The following is a 27,518-nucleotide window of genomic DNA, read 5'->3' as shown; positions in this document are numbered from 1 at the left end:
TGGTAGAACAGGGAGTTCCTGCTGCGTGAAGAAGTCCGTAACTGTATGCTGCACATCCTTATTCGACAGGAATTGTCGGCCCTTCAAGGCCTTTTTTTAGGGACCGAGAACGTGATAATCGCATGAGGAGAGATCAGAACTATAGGGTGCGTCTCCCACTTGAGTTGTAACTTCTGCGTTACGAGATTTGTGATATGGGGATGTGCGTCTTGTGTCGAATCGCGACCAGCATGGAACATGACGCACGTTTCCACAAAGGTGGTTTTCAACAGACATGTTACCCCACACACTTTCTTCATTTCCCGATGGACGTCTATCAGTGTTTTTCCTTCGGTAGCCAAAAAAGAATAGCAACATGTGGGTCCTGTCTGGACGCATTTAGTAATATCATCGCCAAAGTTCTGGTGTCCGTATTTACCTTACACACGTCGGAAAGGCCCGAATGCCACATTAACCCCTCTCCTACACGTCAGTGCTTATACAATGAAAAGCCAAAGAAACTGATATAGGCGTGCGTATTCAGTTACAGAGATGTGTAAACAAGAAGAATACCGCGATGCGGTAGGCAACGCCTATATAAGACACCAAGTGTCTGGTGCAGTTGTTAGATCGGTTACTGCTTCTAAAATGGCACGTTATCAAGATTTAAGTGAGTTTGAACGTGGCGTTATAGTCGGCGCACGAGCGACGGGGCACAGCATCTCCGAGGTAGCGATGTGGTGGGGATTTTTCTGTGCGACCATTTCACGAGTGTGCCGTGAATATCAAGAATCCCGTGAAACATCAAATCTACGACATCGCTGCGGTCGGAAAAAGACACTGCAAGCGGGGTCAACGACAACTGAAGAGAATCGTTCAACGTGACAGAAGTGCAACGCTACCACAAATTGCTGCAGATTTCAATGCTGGGCCATCAACAAGTGTCAGCGTGCGAACCATTCAACGAAACATCGTTGATGTGGGCTTTCGGAGCCGAAGGCCTACTTTTGTGCCCTTGATGACTGCGCGACAGAAAGCTTTACGCCTCACCTGGCCCTGTCAACATCGACATTGGACTGTTGATGAATGGAACCATGTTGCCTGGTCGGACGAGTTTCGTTTCAAATTGGATCGAGCGGTTGGATGTGTACGTGTATGGAGATAATCTTATGAATCCAAAGGCTCTATAATGTTGTGGGATGTGTGCATTTGGAGTGATATGGGACCCGAGATACTTCTAGATACGACTCTGACAGGTGAACGTACGTAAGCATCCTGTCTGATCACCTTTATCCTTTCATGTCACGACTGTACATTCCGATGGACGTGTGCAATTCCAACAGGATTCTGTCACACCTCACACGTCCGAAATTGGTACAGAATGGCTCTAGGAGCACTCTTCTGAATTTAAACGCTTCCGCTGCCCACCAAACTCCCGAGACATGAACATTGTTGAGCATATCTGGGATGCCTTGCAACGTTCTGTTCAGAAGAGACCTCCATCCCTTCGTACTGTTATACAGATTTATGGATAGCTCTGCATAGTGTCAGTTCCCTCAAGCACTACTTCGGACGTTAATCGAGTCCATGCCACGTCGTGTTGCGGCACTTCTGCGTGCTGCCGGAGGCCCTACACGACATTAGGCAGGTGTATCAGTTTCTTTGGTTCTTCAGTGTATAACCGCACCGGCAATAAGTTGCATATATACTGCAACAACACCCTCAAATGAAACATTTTGATCGCTCTTTATATTTATTTATATGTAATCCTGACGGATTTTTCATAAATTACCTGTACAATATAAGGAAGATATAAGTTAGGTTCGATTGATCAGTATTTGTATACAGGGTGTCCCTTTTATCCTGACCACTCTAAATAACTGTTTGTCCAGATGCAAATTACAAAATGTGTTAAGGAAATGTTCTTTAGCCGTCAGGCGGATATCAATCAGCATGATTGCCTTCGTTGTAACTTTGTTTTCTCAAAGATGTGAACTGCGGTATGACTTTTTTAAATTGCACCGTGTATTTTTGATTCGGTAATTGGGTTTCCGCTCCTAAAGACCTATTCAAAAATGTATCGTTGGTGTACACTCTACTCCCACAACTCTTCAACTGACGATGGTTGACAGAACGACGGGTGTGCATTCTACTTATGTTTACATTTTTCCTCTGTCAACGTCAGCACGTGGATGTGTTCCATTACTCCGAGTACCTGCGCTAAGCACTGGGAGCGTCAACGTCAATGTTGTGTTACGTAATTAATAACGTTGTGTTTCAGTGAAGGGAAAATGTAAACATAAGTAGAATGCACACCCGTCATTCTGTCAACCATCGTCAGTTGAAGAGTTGTGTGAGTAGAGTGTACACCAACGAAGAGAAGGTAGAAATGCTACTCATCTATGGGGAATGTAAATTAGCAGAACAGTAATTGCAGTACTGTTTTCTTATGTACGGTTACATCTAGTACAGTAGTTTAGTCCTTTTAAATACCATTGTGTAGAGTAGGCATACAGTAAAGGCTGTCCTTCCTACAAACTGCATCGACTTTACGTTTCTTTTATTGTTGTTGTAGGTAGGCGAAATGCTACGCAGGCAGCGGAACTACACAGATAGCGATATCCTGCAAGAACCCACCTTCCCGACGGATGTTTTCTCGTCTTATCGCGACGCTTCAGGAACCGGGAAGTTTCAACCCACGACAACGCAATCGTCGTAGCACTCGTACAGACAAAGCTGCCGGAGTTACTGTTCTGCTTCCGTTGCTATGAATCCACATGTGAGCACACGACAGCTTGAGCACAAAATTGGCATTCCTAAAACCAGTGTACATCGTATTCTTACACGTTTCCGGTTCTATCCTTACCATGTACACCTACGTCAAGAATTCCATGGGAATGATTTCCAGAATCGTGTACAGTTCTGGCAGTGGGCACAGCAGTAAATCCACGCCAACCCGAACCTCTTCTCCGATGTTCTATTTACCGATGAATGTTCCTCCTCAAACAAAGGACAGGTAAATACAAGGAACATGCATATTGGTCCAGCTACAGCCCACGATGGCTTAGACAGGTGGAACATCAGCGTCAATGGAGAGTTAACGTCTGGTGTGGGATGCTTGGTACTACAATTATTGGCCTTATTTCATCAATGGTAGTCCAAACGAGCGTATGCCAACTTCCTCAGACGAATTCTTCCTCCTCTTCTGAATGAAGTTATGCTAAGAGTCAGAATGCTTATGTGGTGTCAACACGATGGATGTCCAGCACATAATGCCTTCCTTGCATGTCGTGTTCTGAACCGAAGGTATCCTGCCAGATGGATTCGTCGAGGAGGAACAGTTACTTGGCCTGTTAGGTCTCCTGATTTAAATCCTCTGGACTTTTTTCTTTGGGAATACATTAAAGACGTTTTCTATCGCGATATTCCAACAACTCCAGAGGACATGCAGGAACGTATCGTGCTTGCTTGTAATTCTCTTCAGCAGGCAACACTGGAAGCAGTAAATAATTCTTTCATTCAACGAGTGCAGCAGTGTATCGATGTCCAGGGTCACCACTTTGAGCACCTTTGAAAGTTCTGCTCCTGGGCAATGGTACAGGAGAGTCAAAGTCAATTTTGTGTTATGTTTTTACTTGGTTTTCATTTGTTTTCTGACAACTCCAGCAAGTGGACAAGTCTGTGATCTCGGGCTCAAAGTCAATGTTGTGTTATGTAATTAATAACGTCGAGTTTTAGTGAATGGTACACTGTGTTACGTTTTTGAATAGGTCTTTAGGAGAGGAAATGAATTACCGAATAAAAAATGCACGGCGCAATTTAAAAAAGTCATACTGTAGTTCACATCTTTGAAAAAACAAAGCTACAACGAAGGCAATCATGCTGATTGATATCCCCCTGACTGCTAAAGAACATTTGCTTGAAACATTTTGTAATTTGCATCTGGACAAACAATTATTTACGATGGTCAAGATAAATGCAACACCCTGTATATCTTTTAACTGAAGCTGTGTTCTTTTTTTTTTTTTTTTTTAATCTGCAAATGTTGGAAAGTCCAGCACATGTTATTTTAATTCTTTCTTCAAAGTTAGTAAAGATGATATTGCTAACCTATTGTGCCAGCCAAAAAGCATAATATGCCACTCCCATTTAAGGCACATATCTCTATGAACACGCACAACTTGTCTAAATCCTGATATAATTATCGGATCCTGATATGCAGCACATAACATATTGGATCAGAAATTCTATCTTGAGAACTTTGTTTTAAAATTTGGTAAATTTGGAAGTGAGTGTTTTACCAAAATAATATGTGGGATCATTTACTCCTAAGAGAAACAGTACTTGAAACGAATGGTAGCTGTGCGACTTGGTTGCCTGTGTGCTGATAACTGTGAGCTGTGATTTGTTGTGCCAACAGGACACTGCGCAGGCTGAGCTACGACGAGACATTCCTGCAGTCCTACGTTCCGGCGCACATGAGCGCATCGCCATACGTCGCGGGCGTCATTGCTGGCTACGTGCTGCATCGCCGGCAGTCCCAAGTACCTGGCAAGCGTCTGCCGAAGGTCAGTACAGCAGCTAAGCTCTGTTCTCGGGCTATTTTGTCTAACATCAAAATGTAAAGTGTACTCTACGTCCAACCAAAGTCTCCAGCACAGCCCAGTTGAGACATTAGACAAGCATTAAAACCGAGCTCTATGCACACGGCTACGACACTGAGACTATGTTTACATACAACAGCACATTGTCTCTCTCCCAGTATCACAGGAACACTGAAATTACATCACATTGACTTAGCAGCAGTGACATGAAATGTATTCGCAATAGCGAATGTGGACTACCATCAATTGTATAATATACACACCAAAAAAAGTTTTGCATCACCTCGGTTCCGAGAGTTCCGGAACCTGTACAGAAATCTGGAATAGAGATCAACACAAACATCCTTTCCGCCCTTTTTATTGTTATGAAACCCACACATTGCATGTTGTACCACCATACAGCGAGACCATCAGACGTCCACATTGCCGTACACACCGGAAGCTCTAATACCCTTTAGAACGTCCTCTTGCATCGATGCATTTCTGTATTCGTCGTGCCATACTATCCACAAGTTCATCAAGGCACTGTTGGTCCAGATTGTCCCACTCCTCAACGGCGATTTGGCGTAGATCCCTCACACTGGTTGGTGGCTCACGTCGTCCATAAACAGCCCTTTTCAATCTATTCCAGACATGTTCCATAGGGTTCATGTCGGGAGAACAAATGGCCACTCTAGTCGAGCGATATCCTTATCCTGAAGGAAGTCATTTACAAGATCTGCACGATGGGGCGCGAACTGTCGTCCATGAAGACGAATGCCTCGCCAATATGCTGCCGATATGGTTGCACTATCGGTCGGAGGATGGCATTCACGTATCGTACAGCTGTTACGGCGCCTTCCATGACCACCAGTGGCGTACGTCGGCCCCACATAATGCCACCCCAAAACAACAGGGAACCTCCACCTTGTTGCACTCGCTGGACAGTCTGTCTAAGGCGTTCAGCCTGACCGGGTTGCCCTCAAACAGGTCTCCGACGATTGTCTGGTTGAAGGCATATGCGACACTCACCGCTGAAGAGAACGTGATTCCAATGCTGAGCGGTCCATTCGGCATGTAGTTGGGCCCATCTGTACCGCGCTGCATGGTGTCGTAGTTGCAAAGATGGACCTCGCCATGGAGTCAAGTTGCGCATCATACAGCCTACTGCGCACAGTTTGAGTCGTAACACGACGTCCTGTAGCGGCACGAAAAGCATTATTCACCGTTGTGGCGTTGCTGTCAGGTCTCCTCCGAGCCATAATCCGTAGGTAGCGGTCATCCACTGCAGTAGTAAGCCTTGGGCGGCCTGAGCGAGTTCCTGTCCCTCTGTATCTCCTCCATATCCGAACAACATCGCTTTGGTTCACTCCGACACACCTGGACATTTCCCTTGTTGAGAGCCCTTCCTGACACAAAGTAACAATGCGGACGCAATCGAACCGCGGTATTGAGTGTCTAGGCACGGTTGAACAACAGACAACACGAGCCGCGTCCCTCCTTCCTGGTGAAATGACAAACTGATCGGCTGTCCGACACCCTGCGTCTAATAGGCGCTGCTCATGCGTGGTTGTATTCATCTTTGGGATGGTTTAGTGACATCTCTAAACAGTCAAAGGGACTGTGTCTGTGATACGATATCCACAATCAACGTCTGTCTTCAGGAATTCTGGGAACTGGGGTGACGCAAAACATGTTTTGATGTGTGTAGAATGACGACAGTGAAAATTTGTGCCGGATCGGGAGTCGAACCCGAGTTTCTCGCTTATCACGAGCGGTCGCCTTATCATTTGGCTATCCGAGGACGACTCCATGCAACCATGTGTCCACAAACTGCACTCGTACATCCATTATATACAGGGTGTTACAAAAAAGGTACCGCCAAATTTTCAGGAAACATTCCTCACACATAAATAAAGAAAAGATGTTATGTGGACATGTGTCCGGAAACGCTTAATTTCCATGTTAGAGCTCATTTTAGTTTCGTCAGTGTGTACTGTACTTCCACGATTCACCGCCAGTTGGCCCAATTGAAGGAAGGTAATGTTGACTTCGGTGCTTGTGTTGACATGCGAATCATTGCTCTACAGTACTAGCATCAAGCACATCAGTACGTAGCATCAACAGGTTAGTGTTCATCACGAACGTGGTTTTGCAGTCAGTGCAATGTTTACAAATGCGGAGTTGGCAGATGCCCATTTGATGTATGAATTAGCACGGGGCAATAGCCGTGGCGCGGTACGTTTGTATCGAAACAGATTTCCAGAACGAATGTGTCCCGACAGGAAGACGTTCGAAGCAATTGATCGGCGTCTTATGGGGCACGGAACATTCCAGCCTATGACTCGCGACTGGGGAAGACCTAGAACGACGAGGCTGCAATGGACGAGGCAATTCTTCGTGCAGCTGACGATAACCCTAATGTCAGCGTCAGAGACGTTGCTGCTGTACAAGGTAACGTTGACCACGTCACTGTATGGAGAGGGCTACGGGAGAACCAGTTGTTTCCGTACCATGTACAGCGTGTGCAGGCACTATCAGCAGCTGATTGGCCTCCACGGGTACACTTCTGCGAATGGTTCATCCAACAATGTGTCAATCCTCATTTCAGTGCAAATGTTCTCTTTACGGATGAGGCTTCATTCCAACATGATCAAATTGTAAATTTTCACAATCAACATGTGTGGGCTGACGAAAATCCGCACGCAGTTGTGCAATCACGTCATCAACCCAGATTTTCTGTGAACGTTTGGGCAGGCATTGTTGGTGATGTCTTGATTGGACCCCATGTTCTTCCACCTACGCTCAATGGAGCACGTTATCATGTTTTCATACGGGATACTCTACCTGTGCTGCTAGAACATGTGCCTTTACAAGTACGACACAACATGTGGTTCATCCACGATGGAGCTCCTGCACATTTCAGTCGAAGCGTTCGTACGCTTCTCCACCACAGATTCAGTGACCGATGGATTGGTAGAGCGGACCAATTCCATGGACTCCACGCTCTCCTGGCCTCAACCCTCTCGACTTTCATTAATGGGGCCATTTGAAAGCTCTTGTCTACGCAACCCCGGTACCAAATGTAGAGACTCTTCGTGCTCGTATTGTGGACGGCTGTGATACAATACGCCATTCTCCAAAGCTGCATCAGCGCATCAGGGATTCCATGCGACGGAGGGTGGATGCATGTATCGTCGCTAACGGAGGACATTTTGAACATTTCCTCTAACAAAGTGTCTGAAGTCACGCTGGTACGTTCTGTTGCTGTGTGTTTCCATTCCATGATTAATGTGATTTGAAGAGAAGTAATAAAATGAGCTCTAACATGGAAAGTAAGCGTTTCCGGACACATGTCCACATAACATATTTTTTTTTTTCTTTGTGTGTGAGGAATGTTTCCTGAAAGTTTGACCGTACCTTTTTGTAACACCCTGTATATTCACGTACAGGAGAGATATTTTACTTGGAAGTCGCTTGCCCTGTATTGCAGTTCGTGTGTTATTGCAAAATACGATGCTAAGTTCCTTCGGACATGCATGCATGTCCGAAGGGTTCGAGTCCCTGTCCGGCACAAATTTTCACTGTCGTCATTCCGTCATAAAGTTGATGGCAGTCCATATTCGCAATTGCAAAAACATTTCGTGCCTTTCGTAACGGCTGTAGTCTCCGCAGTGCCTGTTCCTTCAGACATCTATGCAACTTAGACAGGGGACGGAAACAAAACGAACTGCTGAAATACCAAAGCCACTTTTAGCTATAGACAAAATATACTTAAAAACTGCCCTTGAGGTAAAGGGACACATACGATAATCTGCCACGTTATTTAAGTTCTGCTATGTGCGCAAAGTAATGACACTGCTATGTCTAAGGTCTGACAAATATTGAAGAGTAAAAATACATTTAAAATTGGCTAGGGAGCTGAGGACATAAATTTTCATGGCATTGTCAAACCAAGTCAAAAGATGCCTTTCAAAGGAATTGACTGATGGACAGTGGCCTTCCCGGAGAAGTGACTGATAGTACTCCCGGGGTTGACGAAAATAATAGCCGTGTTATTGTGTATGTAGTGAAAGATGGAAATAGTGATGTATATGGAAAATATGCAGAGCTCTCGTATAGGTCTTTGGTACACCACAGCACCTGGAAGAGCTGCAGTATCCACTGATACGTTGGTAACAGTTGTGCTAGTCATAATGCATTTCGACTGTGTCCTCTATAGATTAGTACCCTGTCAGCCCATGTTTTATTCGTAAAACGAACGTTGTACAACAATAAAAATTTGCCAAGAAATAGGAATATCCATTCACCGATTTGATACTGCAGAACTAAAGTTATCTGCCAATTTTCTCTTAGGTGCGCCGCGGGCCAGGCTTACAGAGGAATTACGGTTCTTACTGACAAGAATTTGTGCAATGCTTTCTTCTATAATTATGACTGATAAAAGGTACAGGTAGGAAATTAAAGTCCATTCGAAGTGAAATTGTTACGGTTCTAAGAGGTTTTGAACATAGAAAACACAGATTGTACTACAATGTTTCGGTGGGGCATAACGGATCACCGAAGCTTTTGCAGTGACTGTGTTATCCATCCACAGCGTCGAAATAATGAGGAGAATAAAAAGCCTACAATGTACTCTGGATCTGGAAACCTTGAAACTGGTGTTGTAAAGTGAATGAGCGACATTTCGTACAGTAACAAAAGTGAGAATGAGCACTTTTTTCTGTCTTACGTTCAGGAGTGATACTTGTAGAACTTTGCTAGCGTTCTTATTAAAAAAGACACTAGCACTCGAAAGAAATGGAGACATAAATCACAGCCAACGTTTTCGTATTCAGGTTTTCCGTGAATCTCTCAAATACCCTCAGTCTGTCTTCCTACAACGACCTCACGTCCCTTCACCTATCAGTATTTGTGCAACTGAAGTACTGCTCTGTGTCTAGTAACTTCAATGTCAGTTTTAACTTAAAGCCCTAATGATCAACAGGATCTGTAACACAATCCTGTCTCAGAAATTTTAATGGAACTCACTTGTGGTGCAGTCAGTACAGCTGACAAACTTGTGCAGACAGCTTCTGTTAGTGAAATAAGTGACGTAGCAGCCGTAAAGAAGACCATTTGATAGCGCTGGGACGCGTATTGACAATAAGTAACTCCGTATTGTGTGGTGTTAAACGAACAGAGTACTATAATAAGTGAGAGCTACCAGGTGTGATGACGAGGTGATGTGAATTCCAGAGTTGAATACTCAGTGAAATTGAAAGGAGCCGTATTCTATTGGATGGATCGGAAGGGGGAGAAACAGAAAATCCCTCTACGGTAGCGTCAGAGGAGCTGGGTCCATGTGACCTGGCCACTTTCTATTTACGATGAGGGGATCGATAGTCCAGGCTGGAGCTCTGACGTCAGTGGGCCAAATGTCAAATTCAGGGGTAGTGCAACAGGTGGAACCTGCGAGAGAGCTGAAATCAAATACGGGCAACCCTACAGCGAATGCTAATTCTGCGAGAAAAGGAGAACGAGACAATGGGCGCGATATTTGGACAGCATACGAAAATTGTTGCAAACAGACGCCCGTTTGTTTGACTCTAGTAATGAATTCTACGCTCAGTTCCTACAAAATTTATTGTTGTCAAGTTGCTCGTGTAACTCTGTTCTTTAGTGGGAAAAAAAGCGAATTTACGGCGTATCGAATCAGATTTGTAACTGGATTCAGAACTTCCATGCACACAGACCTAAACTCGTCGTTCTTAACGGGTCGAACTCGACAGATGTTGAGATAATCTCCGGAGTACGCAAGGTGTGTTTTAAGGCCGTTTAGAGTATATAAAAATGATCTAGAGTATAATTTCGAAAGCTGCTTGTTGCTGTTCGCGGACAATGCTGTTGTCAATAGGAATGATGGAACGCCAGAAGACTGTAGAGAAATTCCCGCGGAAGATCGGTGATGGTGCAGGGACCGGCAGTTGACACCGAAAGTAAATAAATGTTAGGTACTGCGCCAGAGCCCGATGGAATCCCTATCAGATCCTATACTGAACTTGCGTCAGAGTTAGGACTTCTTCTAACCACAATCTATCATAGATCCTTCGAAAAAAAAAAGTACCGTGTAGTCGGAAGAAAGCAAAGGTCACTCTCTACAAGAACGCTAGCAAAAGCGACTTAAAAGCTACCGTCCAACATCAATGACATCCATTTGTTGTAGAATCTTAGAACAGATTCTAAGTTCAAACGTAAGGAGGTACCTCGAACAGAATGACCTCCTCGATGATCATGGAAAACCAGCTCGCATTTTTCTCACATGACACGCTGAAAGCCATGGACCAAACCAGTCAGGTAAATTTATCGATTTCGGAACAGTATTTGGCTCAGTACCACATCCACCCATATTATCAAAAGTACGATCGTATGAGGTGCCAAGCGAAATTTGTGACTAGGTTGAAGATTTCTTGATAGAGAGGACACAGTGTGCTGTCTTGGATGGAGAGTCATCGGCAGATGTTAAGTAACTTCGTGAGGGCCCGGGGGATGTCTGCTGTATGTTAATGGCCTTGTAGACAATGTTAATAGTTGTTGGCATTGTAGTCTTCAGTCCAAAACTGGTTTTATGCAGCTCTCCAGCCTACTTTAAATGCGCAAGCCTCTTCATCCTCGAATAACTACTGCAACATACATCCCCCGGAATCTGCTTACTGTATTCACCTCTTAGTCTCCTCTACGATTTTTACCCGCCACGCTAACCTCCAGTACTAAATTGGTAATCCCTTGATGCCTCAGAATGTGTTCTACCAACCAAACTCTTCTTTTAGTGAGGTTGTACCACAAATTTCTCTCCTCCTCAATTCTATTCAGTACCTCCTCATTAGTTACGTGATCTGACCATCTAATCTTCAACGTTCTTCTGAAGCACCACATTACAAAATCTTATATTCTCTTCCTGTCTAAATTGTTTATCGTCCATGTTTCTTTTCCATACGTGGCTACACGCCCGGGTTCCCGGGTTCGATTCCCGGCGGGGTCAGGGATTTTCTCTGCCTCGTGATGACTGGGTGTTGTGTGCTGTCCTTAGGTTAGTTAGGTTTAAGTAGTTCTAAGTTCTAGGGGACTGATGACCATAGATGTTAAGTCCCATAGTGCTCAGAGCCATACGTGGCTACACTCCATACAAATACTTTCACAAGCACTTTCTGACACTTAAATCTATAATCGATGTTAACAAATTTCTCTTCTTCAGAAACGCTTTTCTTGCCATTGCTAGTCTACATTTTATACATTCCCTGCTTCAACTATCATCAAATATTTTGCTTCTAAACTCAGACTATTCGCAGATGATGTAGTCATCAATAATGAAGAATTGTCGGAAGGAATCTGTACAAATATTCAGTGAGAACTTGTTAAAATTTCAAAGTGGTACAAAGATTGGCACCTTGCTTCAAATGTTCAGAAGTGTAAACTGAGGCACTTCACAAACCGAAAAAACGTGGTTGCAAGGACTATAAAATCACTTACGTTATTGTACAATGTCTGTGCCGACATATGTGAGGTATAAAGGTTTGACTCGGTCCTGGCTGCTCGTTCGGATAGCTCGCGCTAAGCGGGAAAGCCAGCTTCGAGTACCGGTACGGCAAAAAATACCATATGTCACCGATAAATAACACAGCAGAAGTCAATATAGATTCGCAATTTGCGAATCAAATTTCCTAATATACAACAGCAATGACACACAGTTAATCGGTTAATTCATACAATTACCTAAGTGTAACACTTTGTAGGGATATGAAAAGCAACGATCACATAGGCTCAGTCGAGCGTAAAGCAAGTGGCAGACTTCGGTTTATTGGCAGAATACTGTGGAAATGCAACAAGTCTACAAAGGAGACTGCGTGGTAAACAGTCGTGCGACCCAATCTAGAATATTGCTCAAATGTGTGGGGCCCGTACCAAATAGGACTAACTGGGGACATCGATCGTATACAGAGAAGGGCAGCACATATGATCAAAGGTTTGTCTGACGAGCGGAAGAGTGCTAAAGAGATGTGGAAAGAACTGAACTGGCAGAGACTTGAAGATGGGCGAAAGCTATTCCGAGAAACATAAAGTTTAAAGGTCCGGCTTTGAATGATTACTCTAGGAATATACTACAACCTCCTACATAACGCTCTCATAGAGATCGTGGGGACAAGATTAGATTAATTACAAAAAATGGTTCAAATTGCTCTGAGCACTATGGGATTTAACTTCTGAGGTCATCAGTCCCCTCGAACTTAGAACTACTTAAGACTAACTAACCTAAGGACATCACACACATCCATGCCCGAGGCAGGATTCGAACCTGCGACCGTAGCGGTCGCGCGGTTCCAGACTGTAGCGCCTAGAACCGCTCGGCCACTCCGGCGGCCAGATTAATTACAGCCCGCATGGAGGCATTTGAACAATCTTTCTTATGAATGGAATAAACCATAATAACAGGCACAGTGAAACGTACCTCTGCCATGCACTCCACAGTGGCTTGCAGAGTAGGCCTATAGATATAGATGAATCTTAAGGAAATGCAATTCATTTACGAAAGAAGGGACCTAAAAAATTGTTCCATCGATATTCGAGTACTGATGGTCGTTATGGTACCTTCAACAGGATGGATTAACAGAAGAAACAGAGAAGATACAAAGAAGAGCGGCGCACTTCGTTATGGACTTGTATAGCAAGCGTGAGAGCGTTACGGAGATCCTCAACAAATTCCAGTGGCGGACATTCCAAGAGAGGAGCCGTGCATCACAGATGGGTTTACTGTGGTTTACGTGGTATAGACGTACATGTAGGTCCAAACTGAGCGCTAGGTAATCAGTGTTTTCATTGCAGTGCCGAACAAGTACACGAGCTTGAGTTGTCCTAATTGCGCTGCTCCCCCCCCCCCCCCCCCCCCGTCGGAGGTTCGAGTCCTCCCTCGAGCATGGGTGTGTGTGTTGTCCTTAGCATTAGTTAGTTTACTTAATGTGTAAGCCTAGGGACCGACGACCGCAGCAGTTTGGTCCCATAGTCCTTACCACCAATTTCCAATTTAGTTACCCTAATTGTTATCCTACGTGACAGCAGCGTTCTGCACAAAAAAGTTTTCTTTCAACGAGATATGTCGACTAATGACAAACAGTGCTCTGAATTAAAGTAAGACGTTTGAACAGTACCTGAAACAAGGCTCTGAGTGGAAACTAAATGCTGACAGTGAGCAACAAGCAAAGGGAAGAGTCTGTTAGCAGTTTTATACGACATTTGTAGAGTACACATATTGGGCAAATATCTTCAGTCGTCGTGAGCCTGAATATTAAAGAAGAGTCTCATAGAGTATCGTAAGGGTATTTTGAGACAAGTAATGTCAAAATCAGTCAAGGTGGCTTTCAGCGCATGCGCTGGCTTACGCATCCTGCTCAGACTTAACATCCGTGACCAAGTGGCGGTTTCCAAACCTCCAAGAAGTATTAGTGAGACACAAGCGTTGTCGAAACTGTGCGGCTTGCCGGCCCATTCTGTAATTTTTTATTTTACACCTTGTTATAAATTGCCTAGGGGTAGCGTCTTTGATTCATAATCAAAAACGTCTTCGGTCCCTGGTTCGATCCCCGCCACTGCCTAAATTTTGATAAATAATCAGCATTGGCGGCCTAAGACTTCCGGCATAAGAAGTCAGCCTCGTTCTGCCAACGGCCCTGTCAAAGAGGGCGGAGGAGCGGATAGAGGTTCAGGGCATTCTCTTGTCCTAGGGGTGGGAAATTGCCCCTAAAGGCGGAATAATCAACAATGATCAACGACATGAGGATGCAGAAGGCAATGGAAACCACTGCATTAAAGACACGTAACGTGTATCCACAGGACATGTGGCCTGTAATTGAAGAAGTGTCATGATGATCTCTCCATTGGCAAAAGATTCCGGAATAGCCCCCATTCGGATCTCCGGGAGGGGACTGCCAAGGGGGAGGTTACCATGAGAGAAAGATTGAATAATCAACGAAAGGATAACGTTCTACGAGTCGGGGCGTGGAATGTCAGAAGCCTGAACGTGGTAGGGAAACTAGAAAATCTGAAAAGGGAAATGCAAAGGCTCAATCTAGATATAGTAGGGGTCAGTGAAGTGAAGTGGAAGGAAGACAAGGATTTCTGGTCAGATGAGTATCGGGTAATATCAACGGCAGCAGAAAATGGTATAACAGGTGTAGGATTCGTTATGAATAGGAAGGTAGGGCAGAGGGTGTGTTACTGTGAACAGTTCAGTGACCGGGCTGTTCTAATCAGAATCGACAGCAGACCAACACCGACAACGATAGTTCAGGTATACATGCCGACGTCGCAAGCTGAAGATGAACAGATAGAGAAAGTGTATGAGGATATTGAAAGGGTAATGCAGTATGTAAAGGGGGACGAAAATCTAATAGTCATGGGCGACTGGAATGCGGTTGTAGGGGAAGGAGTAGAAGAAAAGGTTACAGGAGAATATGGGCTTGGGACAAGGAATGAAAGAGGAGAAATACTAATTGAGTTCTGTAACAAGTTTCAGCTAGTAATAGCGAATACCCTGTTCAAGAATCACAAGAGGAGGAGGTATACTTGGAAAAGGCCGGGAGGTACGGGAAGATTTCAATTAGATTACATCATGGTCAGACAGAGATTCCGAAATCAGATACTGGATTGTAAGGCGTCCCCAGGAGCAGATATAGACTCAGATCACAATATAGTAGTGATGAAGAGTAGGCTGAAGTTCAAGACATTAGTCAGGAAGAATCAATACGCAAAGAAGTGGGATACGGAAATACTAAGGAATGACGAGATACGTTTGAAGTTCTCTAACGCTATAGATACAGCAATAAGGAATAGCGCAGTAGGCAATACAGTTGAAGAGGAATGGACATCTCTAAAAAGGGCCATCACAGAAGTTGGGAAGGAAAACATAGGTACAAAGAAGGTAGCTGCGAAGAAACCATCGGTAACAGAAGAAATACTTCAGTTGATTGATGAAAGGAGGAAGTACAAACATGTTCCGGGAAAATCCGCAATACAGAAATACAAGTCGCTGAGGAATGAAATAAATAGGAAGTGCAGCGAAGCTAAGACGAAATGGCTGCAGGAAAAATGTGAAGACATCGAAAAAGATATGATTGCCGGAAGGACAGACTCAGCATACAGAAAAGTCAAAACAACCTTTGGTGACATTAAAAGCAGCGGTGGTAACATTAAGAGTGCAACGGGAATTCCACTATTAAATGCAGAGGAGAGAGCAGATAGATGGAAAGAATACATTGAAAGCCTCTATGTGGATGAAGATTTGTCTGATGTGATAGAAGAAGAAACAGAGTCGAATTAGAAGAGATAGGGGATCCAGTATTAGAATCGGAATTCAAAAGAGCTTCGGAGGACTTACGGTCAAATAAGGCAGAAGGGATAGATAACATTCCATCAGAATTTCTAAAATCATTAGGGGAAGTGGCAACAAAACGACTATTCACGTTGGTGTGTAGAATATATGAGTCTGGCGATATACCATCTGACTTTCGGAAAAGCATCATCCACACAATTCCGAAGACGGCAAGAGCTGACAAGTGCGAGAATTATCCCACAATCAGCTTAACAGCTCATGCATCGAACCTGCTTACAAGAATAATATACAGCAGAATGGAAAGGAAAATTGAGAATGCGCTAGGTGACGATCAGTTTAGCTTTAGGAAAAGTAAAGGGACGAGAGAGGCGATTCTGACGTTACGGCTAATAATGGAAGCAAGGCTAAAGAAAAATCAAGACACTTTCATAGGATTTGTCGACCTGGAAAAAGCATTCGACAATATAAAATGGTGCAAGCAGTTCGAGATTCTGAAAAAAGTAGGGGTAAGCTATAGGGAGAGACGTGTCATATACAATATGTACAACAACCAAGAGGGAATAATAAGAGTGGACGATCAAGAACGAAGTGCTCGTATTAAGAAGGGTGTAAGACAAGGCTGTAGCTTTTCGCCCCTACTCTTCAATCTGTATATCGAGGAAGCAATGATGGAAATAAAAGAAAGGTTCAGGAGTGGAATTAAAATACAAGGTGAAAGGATATCAGTGATACGATTCGCTGATGACATTGCTATCCTGAGTGAAAGTGAAGAAGAATTAAATGATCTGCTGAACGGAATGAACAGTCTAATGAGTACACAGTATGGTTTGAGAGTAAATCGGAGAAAGACGAAGGTAATGAGAAGTAGTAGAAATGAGAACAGCGAGAAACTTAACATCAGGATTGATGGTCACGAAGTCAATGAAGTTAAAGAATTCTGCTACCTAGGCAGTAAAATAACCAATAACGGACGGAGCAAGGAGGACATCAAAAGCAGACTAGCTATGGCAAAAAAGGTATTTCTGGCCAAGAGAAGTCTACTAATATCAAATACCGGCCTTAATTTGAGGAAGAAATTTCTGAGGATGTACGTCTGGAGTACAGCATTGTATGGTAGTGAAACATGGACTGTGGGAAAACCGGAACAGAAGAGAATCGAAGCATTTGAGATGTGGTGCTATAGATGAATGTTGAAAATTAGGTGGACTGATAAGGTAAGGAATGAGGAGGTTTTACGAAGAATCGGAGAGGAAAGGAATATGTGGAAAACACTGATAAGGAAAAGGGACAGGATGATAGGACATCTGCTAAGACATGAGGGAATAACTTCCATGGTACTAGAGGGAGCTGTAGAGGGCAAAAACTGTAGAGGAAGACTGAGATTGGAATACGTCAAGCAAATAATTGAGGACGTATGTTGCAAGTGCTACTCTGAGATGAAGAGGTTAGCACAGGAAAGGAATTCGTGGGCCCAGTCCCTAGGGAATTGTAAAGATGTCGATAGAACAATGTATGTTATTGCCAATGGGCAACCACAAACTGGCGTAGCATGTTCCTGAAACTGTTCATCTCCGCGTAGCCAAATTGTAATTAAAATTACAGTTATTTCGGATCATTCCCGAATTGCCTTTAGATGACACACGACAAATTAATGTTCAAAATACAAAATGAAATGCCGGCCTGGGTGACCGAGCGGTTCTAGGCGCTACAGTCAGGAACCGCGCGACCGCTACGGTCGCAGGTTCGAATCCTACCCCGGGCATGGATGTGTGTGATGTCCTTAGGTTAGTTAAGTTTAAGTAGTTCTAAGTTCTAGGGGACTGATGACCTCAGAAGTTAAGTCCCATAGTGCTCAGAGCCATTTGAACCATTTGAACAAAATGAAATCGTAATCTGCTATTGGTCAGTGTTTAATTGTAGGCACAGCGAGCAATTAACAGTTCGATTGTGTGGAAGCGCAAGAGAAATGTCCCTAAATTGGATTAATATTTCACAAGTTCAACTAGATCAGATTTCCGCTACGTTCAGAGCTAATAAACCAAAAAGAGATTCGCTAAAATATCGTTAAGTCTTAAGTAACTTCACTAGATCCTAATTCTAAACTTAAAATACTACAAAAATGTTAAAACTCTGGGCCTGCAAAAGTAATTCAGATTCTTAACACAGTAGTCCACATGGTTGTGAATTCTAAGTCCATGAAACTTTTAAGTAAATAAGCTAAATTTCTCTGAAAGTTCTGTTCTCTCAATCCACAACCAGTATCCACGGTAAGTTCAGCAAATATGTGCGGTTTCACTGAAGCCTGGAGAGACACACCTTGCCTCTCGTACTACCCGCGGCATTGCAGAAGCTACACCAACTATTACATCTCAACCCTCTGACTATACGAGCCAGAAGATTGTTTTACGGTTTAACCAACACAACGTTCATAAAATCTAAATACGCCAAACTTGCTTAAGGGGGGGTAGGACGTGAAACGGGCCGACTTGGAGCAGGACAGGCACCACAGAACATTTTAATTTTCACTGTCTATACTTTTACAAATAAGTTCATAAAACTTTGTCAGCACGATCCGGAAGGATTCAGGATTCACACTCATAGCAGAGGAAGTTCAAAATCATAACAAAACAATTTTTTTTTACATGTGAAATTTCATCATTTTTTCACTTGGTATTGGCTGCATTTGTTACTGTAGGTACACTTTTCTTCGTAAGTAAGAGAGATTCTTCGATGAATTTTGCACATCATACAAATCATACTTACAGGTGTATGAAACTTTAGAATTTTCCAAATCTGTTAAAAACTATGGTAAAAATTAAGATAATTAACTATAAAATTCGAATTTTCTCTAAACACGAAGTTTAAAACGTAACAGCCCATTCATTTTTCCGTAGATTAAATAAATTCTAGAGGTTCATACACCTGTAAGTATGGTTTGTAAGCTGTGCAAAATTCATCGAAGAATGTCTCTTACTTATGAAGAAAAATGTACCTATAGCAACAAATGCAGCCAACAGTAAGTGAAAAAAATGATGAAATTTCACATGTAAAAAATTATTTTAATGTTTTTGAACTTCCACTGCTATGAGTGTGAATCCTGAATCCTTCCTGGTCATGCTGACAAAATTTTATGAATTGATTTGTAAAAGTATAGACAGTGCAAATTAAAATGTCCTGTGGTGCCTCTCCTTCTCGAAGTCGGCCCGTTTGACGTCCTACCCTCCTTAAGGACGTAACAATGAAGCTCCTCCATAGGCATCAACGTGGGTTCCGAAAACACCGTTCGTGTGAAACCAGTCTCGCTCTGTTCGTTCACGAGACCTAGAAACCATAAAAGCCGTGTTGCTTGGCTTTCGCAATGAGCTTGACACAGTTGCGCACTGCCGCCCAATAGACAAAATACGAGCGGAGGGAATATCAGACCAAAAGTTCCTGGCATACAGTACACAGCATGTCATTCTGAACGCACAGAAATCTTCAGACGCAAAAATAACTTCGGGTGTGTTCTAGGGTAGTCTTACAGGACCATTACTTTTCACAATATTTGTAAATGACCTAGCAGGCCTAGGCAGCGTCGGAAATTCCATAAGGCTTTTCGCAGGTGGTGCTGTTGTGTACAGAAAAGCCACAACGCTAGAAAATTGTACCGAAATGCAGGAAGCGCTGCAGAGTATCGACGATTGGTGCAGGGAGTGGGAACTGACCCTCAACATAAACAAATGTGACTTGGTACCTTGACCACAAGGTGTAATGGACTACACTCCTTGAACTCTAAGGAGTGGCGTAGTGATATCAGCCATGGAATGCAGTACACCCCTACTGAACTTCAGTCATTAATTCCCAAATAATCAGGAATAGTTACACATATACGTAACAGTTTCATTACACTTAGCGCATTTTAATAATAACTCAATATTAGATTTATAAATTTATATGCTTTTGATATAAACACGTATAGACAGGAAGACGCTTTATTGTATGATTACACGATTATAGAGCAATCACGGTAAGCAGTTACTTCTTAAAATGCAGGAAAATGCATACGGAGCGATTTTAAGTTGGACGACCATATACACTGAAGCGCCAAAGAAACTCATATAGGCATGAGTAAACAGGCAGAATACAGCGCTGCGGTCGGCAACTCCTATATAAGACAAAAAGTGTCTGGCGCAGTTGTTAGGTCGGTTACTGCTACTGCAATGGCAGGTTATCAAGATTTAAGTGAGTTTCAACGTGTATTATAGTCGTCGCACGAACGATGGGGCACGGCATCTCCAAGGTAGCGATGAAGTGGGGATTTTCCCGTACGACCATTTCACGAGTGTACCGTGAATATCAGAAATCCGGTAAGACATCAAATCTCAGACATAGTTCCGGCCGGAAAAAGATCCTGCAAGAACGAGACCAACGAGAACTAAAGAGAATCGTTCAACGTGACAGAACTGCAGCTCTTCCGCGAATTGCTGCACATTTCGATGCTGGGCCATCAACAAGTGTCAGCGTGCGAACCATTCAACGAAACATCATGATATGGGCTTTCGGAGGCGAAGGCCCACTCGTGTATCCTTGACGACTGCACAACACAAAGCTGTACATCTCGCCTGGGACCGTCAACACCAACATTGGACTGTTGATGACTGGAAACATGTTGCCTGGTCGGACGAGTCTCGTTTCAAATTGTATCGAGCGGATGGACGTGTACGGGTCTGGAGACAATCGCCGGAATCCATGGACCCTGCATGTCTGCAGACGACTGTTCAAGGTGGTGGAGGCTCTGTAATGGTGTGGGGCGTGTGCAGTTAGAGTGATATGGGGCGACTGATACGTCTAGATGCAACTCTGACAGGTGACACGAACATAAGCATACTGTCTGATCTATTGCATCCATTCATGTCCATTGTGCATTCCGACGACTTGGGTAATTCCAGCAGGACAATGCAACACCCCACACATCCAGAGTAGGTACAGAGTGGCTCCAGGAACACTCTTCTGAGCTTAAACACTCCCGCTGGCCACCAAACTCCCCAGAGATGAACATTATAGAGCATATCTGGAATGGCTTGCAACGTGCTGTTCAGAAGAGATCTCCGCCCCTCCTACTCTTACAGATTTATGGACAGCCCAGCAGGATTCATGGTGTCAATTCCCTCTAACACTATTTCAGATATTAGTCGAGTCCATGCCATGTCGTGTTGCGGCACTTCTGCGTGCTCAGGGAGGCCCTATAAGATATTAGGCAGGTCTATCAGTTGCTTTGACTCTTCAGTGTAGAATTTAATAGCGGGCAAGGCAGATGCCAGACTGATAGTTATTGGAAGAATCCTCAGCAAATGTAGTCCATCAATAAAGGAAGGAGCTTACAAAGCACTCTTTCGACCGATACTTGAATATTGTTCGGCATTCTAGTGTCAGAATCAGACAGGATTAATCGAAAAAATAGAGAAGATCCAAAGAAAAGAAGCACATTTCGTTTCAGGTTCGTTTAGCAAGCACGAAAGCATCACGGAGATGCTCAGTCAGCTACAGTGGCAGACACTGCATGGGAGGCGTTCTGCAATACTGTAAGTTCTACCGCTTAAGTTCCGAGAGTGTAATCTCCTAGAAGAGTCTACGAATATACTGCTTCTGCCTGCGTGTATCTCGCGAAAAGACCGTGAAGATAACATTAGAGAGGTTCGAGCGCACACAGATGCTTATCGCCAATCGTTCTCGCCGTGAGCTATACAGGAAAAAGAGGAAATGACAGTGGTACACAAGGTACCCTCCGCCGCACACCCTAATGTGACTTGCGGAGTATAGATGTAGGTGTAAATCAAACAGGTACCTTGAATATAATTTTTATCATTCAAAGTATTCTAATAGATCCTTCACTATGAGTTCCCATTTGGTAGAATTTTTTGTGCAATAAAAGAAAGTTGTTCAAGTTTAACAATAGACGGGCTAACAATATTATGTCCAGAAAGCATTGATACTTCTCGGGAAGAGGTCAGAATTTGACTAACTCACATGATTTACCCATAATTATGATTATTAGCACACGAACTTTCCAGAGTAAATAATTCTATCAAAACCACTTAAATTTATAAATGTAAAGCTGTATTATTACTACGATGTGCCAATGCTAACGCATACTACTGCATATATTTGTGTGTATATTCTTAATTACTTTATAATTAATTATACAAGTTCATTACTCGTGTACTGCATCACACGGCTATTCAAGATAGTGTATTGCAGATATCTCTACATCAAACGATAGAGCTTGGTAGCGTAATCCATTACACCGTTTGGTCACTGCATCAGCGTTTTGTCTGGGCGATATTAATTTCCTAGTACCTAATGCTGAATTTATAACGGGAATATCACCCAAAGCCATTGTATTAGAACCGACCATCTTACGCCAGAAGTTACTGCCGGAAATTCTCTTTCCAATGGTGTATGTTTATTTGCTTAGCTGTTAGTAATTATCAAACAATGAAAAATCCAGGATGGAATGTAACAATATTATGAGAAGGAAAGTTGCTACTCACCATATAGCGGAGATGCTGAGTCACAGATACATATAACAAAAAAGCTTTCACAAATAATGCTTTCGGCCATTGGCCTTTGTCAACAATAAATACACACACCCACACACACACACACACACACACACTCACACAAACGCAACTCATACACACGACTGCAGTCTCAGGCAACTGAAACCACACTGCGAGCAACAGCACCAATGCATAATGAGAGTGGCGACTGGATGAGGGTAAGGAGGAGGACGGATTGGGGAGGGGCAGGGATAGTATGGTAGGGGTGGTGGACATTGAAGTGCTGCAGGTTAGGTGGACGGCCGAGGAAAAGTAGGGAGGGGGGCAGGAGTAGCAGAAAAGGAGAGAAATAAAAAGACTGGATGTGGTGGTGGAATGACGGCTGTGTAGTGCTGTAATGGAAACAGGGAAGGGGCTGGATGGGTGAGGTCAGTGACTAACGAAGGTTGAGGCCAGGGGGGTTATCGGAACTTAGGATGAATTGCAGGGAAAGTTCCCACCTCCGTAATTCAGAAAAGCTGGTGTTGGTGGGAAGGATCCATATGGCACAGGCTGTGAAGCAGTCATTGAAATGAAGGATATCACGTTTGGCAGCATGTTCAGTAACAGGGTGGTCCACTTGTTTCTTGGCCACAGTTTGTCAGTGGCCATTCATGTGGACAGACAGCTTGTTGATTGTCATGCTTACATAGAATGCAGCACAATGGCTGCAGCTTAGCTTGTAGACCACATGACTGGTTTCATAGGTATCCCTGCCTTTAATGGGATAAGTAATGTTAGTGGCTGGAGTAGGTGGTGGTGGGGGAATGTATGGGACAGGACTTGCATCTAGGTCTGTTACAGGGGTATGAGCCATGAGGTAAGGGATTGTGAGCGGGGGTTGTGTCAGAATGGACAAGTATATTGTGTAGGTTCAGTGGATAGGGGAATACCACTGTGGGAGGGGTGGGAAGAATAGTGGGCAGGACATTCCTCATTTCAGGATACGACAAGAGGTAATCGAAACCCTGGCTGAGAATATAATTCAGTTGCTCCAGTCCTGGGTGGTACTGAGTGCTCCTCTGTGGCTAGACAGTGGGACTTTGGAAGGTGGTGGGAGACTGGAAAGATAGGGCACGGGAGATTTGTTTTTGTACAAGGTTGGGAGGATAATTACGGTCAGTGAAGGCTTCAGTGAGACCCTTGGTATATTTCGAGAGGGACTGCTCATCACTGCAGATGTGACCACCACAGGTGGCTGGGCTGTACAGAAAGGACTTCTTGGTATGGAAGAGGTGGCAGCTGTCGAAGTAGAGGTATTGCTGGTGGTCAGTAGGTTTGATATGGACAGAGGTACTGATGTAGCCATCTTGAAGGTGGAGGTCAACATCTAGGAAAGTGGCTTGTTGGGTTGAGTAGGACCAGGTGAAGCAAATGGACGAGAAGTTGTTGAGGTTCTGCAGGAATGTGCATAGGGTGTCCTCGCCTTCGATCCATATAGCTAAGATGTCCTCAATGAATCTGACCTAGGTGAGGGGTTAAGGATTCTGGGATTTTAGGAAGGATTCCTCTAGATGGCCCATGAATAGGTTGGCATAGGATGGCGCCATGCGGGTGCCCATAGCCATACCCCAGATTTGTTTGTAGGTAATGCTTTGAAAGGAGAAGTAATTGTGGGTGAGGATGTAGTTGGTCATGGCGACTAGGAAGGAGGTTGTTGGTTTGAAAACCATTGGGCGTTGGGAAAGGAAGTGTTCAATCACGGTAAGGCCATAGGTATTATGAATATTAGTGTACATGGAGGTGGAATCGTCACTATTGATGCCACCTCCGCGGTGTACTAAGCACGAATGATGGCGTTGCAGCAAAGTGACTCCAAGTGCAAGTGGGAGTGAGTTGCTGCCGCCAGTCGCCCTACATTGTGGTAGCAGAGGTACTACGGAACTGTATCACTGTGTCTGCCAACACATGACTTCTATTGGCGTCTAATGCAAGCTTGCCATTCCATTGCCAGTAGTGTGTTATTGATACGTGAGATCAAATAATGAGCACACGCAATGAATGGAGGGCAAAGCAAACAAAGATGGAAATAATGAGGAGTAGCAAAAATGAGGTTAGCGATAAACTTAACATCAAAACTGAAGAAGAAGAAGAAGAAGAAGAAGAAGAAGTAAAGAAATTCTGCTACTTTGGAAGCAAAAAACACCTTAGAAGTGAAGAAAGATGGATATAAAAAGCAGACTAATGCAGACAAAGAAGGCGTTCCTGTCCAAAAGTAGTCTACTAGTAGCAAACATTGGCTTCAATTTCCGGAAGAAATTTTTGAGGATGTTTGTTTGAAACACGACATTGTGTGGAAATGAATCGTGGACTGTGGGAAAAAGAGAACAAGAAGATAATGGAAACATTTAAGATGCATAGAAGAGTAATGAAAGTTAGGTGGGCTGATAAGACAAGAAACGAGGATGTTTTCTGCAGAATCTGTGAGGATAGGAATGCATGGTAAACACTAACGAGAATAAGGGTTAGCAGGGTAGGACATGTGTTAAGAAACCAACGATCAACTTCCACGGCGCAAGAGAGAGCAGTAGAGGATAAGAGGTGTAAGTAAAGACAGAGATTGGAACATATCCAAAAGTTCATTGAGAACGTTGAGTGCAAGTAACTACTCTGGGATGAAGAAGTCAGCAGAGGAGAGGAACTAGTGGCAAACTACATCAGAAGATGGACGACTGAAAAAACAAAAGTCAATGCAGAGCTTAAATATATACAGCAAGGGGCATTCTTCTTTATAATCATACATCAAGTCCTACATTTTTATATTTTTATAGTAATTTCGTTTCCTGCATTTGAGGGAAGCTGTTGAGATTTAAAATTATACGATGGAGATTTCAAAAATTAAAAATGAGTGGTGAAAGCAGGTGATGAGATTAGAAACTGGCGATGTTGACGTGATGATAGCAACTTCGTTGGTGTCTGATGTGACATTGTTGTTTTGTTGCTGCTAATGATGATTGGTGCTCTTGAGTTGTTTGTGGATTTTCTTCACGGTCTGACGACCATTTCGAGGTAACAGAGTAGCTTAGAAAAGGATTATACATGGACAAATAGAACTGGATCAGGTAAAGAGCTGCTTTCACTCGTATTGGATGGTGTAGGGAACATATAGCTAGGGATGTGAGGATAAAATTAAAAGACAGGAGTTGTTGTGCTATGGAGGAAATTGTAAGAAAGCAGAGCCTTGCAGCGACAACATTGAATAAAAAGTTCTCGGGTTTCCAGCTGCTTCAGCTGATTATAATTACACAAGCTTTCGGCCGAGAACTCCTTGGCCACTGTCAAGTGGTATGACTACCATTGGGCTGCTGGTATGCCCCTTGCCCCTTACATTCATTAGCTGCCAGCTCTGACGTCGCTGGTCCATATATATGGGCATACATTGACTCGGCGTTCGACGTGGCCTCTTCTACCACGCGATGCCGTGCTGGGCTTCTTTAACTACTCGATCCCAGAACCCGTTAGTGCGAGCCATCACAGATGTTTCGTAACTTATGCCCGGTGTCTGTTCTCTAAAGAACGCTTAGCCAAAGCAGATTTCTCGGTATAGCGTGGGCGATAAAACCTCTCATGCTCCTTCCTGCGTTGTTCCACAGAGTGTACTGTTTGTCCGACATAAGACTGGCCGCACTCGCAAGGTGTCCCGTAGGCCTCATGTGTTCTGAGACCTGCTGCGTTTTTAACTGTTCTCAGTAACTGTCGGATTTTTGTCGGAGGCCTGGAGATCAATTTGATCTTTTTTTCAGCAGATGACTCGGAACCACAGAACGACAAGAAAGCAAGTTTCTTTACTGCTCCTCGTCGGTGGTGTTATTGTGATTCTGACTTGAAATCACTTCGTTTATTAGATGAGCGCTATAGCCGGTTTTCCTGAGGATCTTGCATAAGTGCTTCAGCTTATGGGGTTGTTTACCAAAGTCTGATATCATTCTTGCATGATGCAAGATAAGCCGACAGCTGAAAAACACAAGATCAAATCGATCTTCAGGCCTCCAAGAAAAATCCGTCAGTTACTGAGACTAGTTAAAGACGCAGCAGGTCTCAAAACATCTGGCGTACTATCAGCCCACTGACAGTCATACCACTTGACAATCGCCAGGCAGTGCTCGGGCGAAAGCTCGAGTAGTTTTAATCACTTGAAGTGGCTGGAAACCCGAGAACTATTGATTCTATAAAAGGGATTGTCTGCAGAGGAATCTGACGCACTGTGAATGGCCAAGCGGAGAGAGGTTACACAAGTGTATTTAGGTATGTGAAAACAAATTGATTTTAGGAAAAGTTTACAATACAATTGAGACGGAAGCTGGGAGGAGCAACCATTGGTTTTGTTAGACAATGTTCAAAGGAGTGGATGTTTTGTAGAACTGCTGTGACTAAGTGGGCGATGTCTTCAGCTATTGGTGAGGATCATAAGGCTTTGTCCGAGTGGTGTGAGTGTTAATAGGGTGAACAGGGGCGGTAAATTCAGGATCGTGGGAGAGGTTTAGCCTTATGTTTACAGGAATTTATTGGATAGTATTAGTTACAGGTACTGAATATAGGAGATTGTATGTTAGGGTATTGTTTTAGGCGGTAGTGGGATTCTTAGCGGGGACAAGTGGATTGGTTTTTACAATATTACGTTAAGTGATCATTTTAAGTGAGGTAATTGTAGCCGGCCGCGGTGGCCGAGCGGTTCTAGGCGCTTCATCTGGAGCCACGCGACTGCTACGGTCGCAGGTTTGAATCCTGCCTCGGGCATGGATGTGTATGATGTCCTTAGGTTAGTTAGGTTTAAGTAGTTCTAAGTTCTAGGGGACTGATGACCTCAGAAGTTAAGTCCCATAGTGCTCAGAGCCATTTGAACCATTTTTGAACCAGATTTTGTGTGTGTTCTGCAGTCAGTGGTGGCCCTGGCCCTGATACGTGGTCATGAAGGATCTATTGGGAATATGTTTGTCAGCATGTAATACCAGTGTATCAGGTGACAAACTTTAATGCTGTAAGTTGTACTAGTATGTGACATGAGAATGTTTAGCG

At 43.7% G+C, this 27,518-nt stretch overlaps 1 protein-coding gene across 1 annotated transcript in view; it reads left to right on the top strand.

Moving 5' to 3' along the window:
- LOC124805686 (nose resistant to fluoxetine protein 6-like) overlaps positions 1 to 27,518 on the top strand; it is a 462,198-nt gene that overhangs the window by 390,631 nt on the left and 44,049 nt on the right. The window contains exon 10 of the mRNA XM_047266255.1: positions 4,400 to 4,547. Within this exon, the coding sequence (XP_047122211.1) occupies positions 4,400 to 4,547 (148 nt within the window). The remainder of the gene's footprint in view (positions 1 to 4,399; positions 4,548 to 27,518) is intronic.

The sequence above is a fragment of the Schistocerca piceifrons genome, chromosome 7, assembly GCF_021461385.2.
Source record: "Schistocerca piceifrons isolate TAMUIC-IGC-003096 chromosome 7, iqSchPice1.1, whole genome shotgun sequence".
Lineage (NCBI taxonomy): Eukaryota > Metazoa > Arthropoda > Insecta > Orthoptera > Acrididae > Schistocerca > Schistocerca piceifrons.
This window is presented reverse-complemented; position numbering and strand designations above follow the sequence as displayed.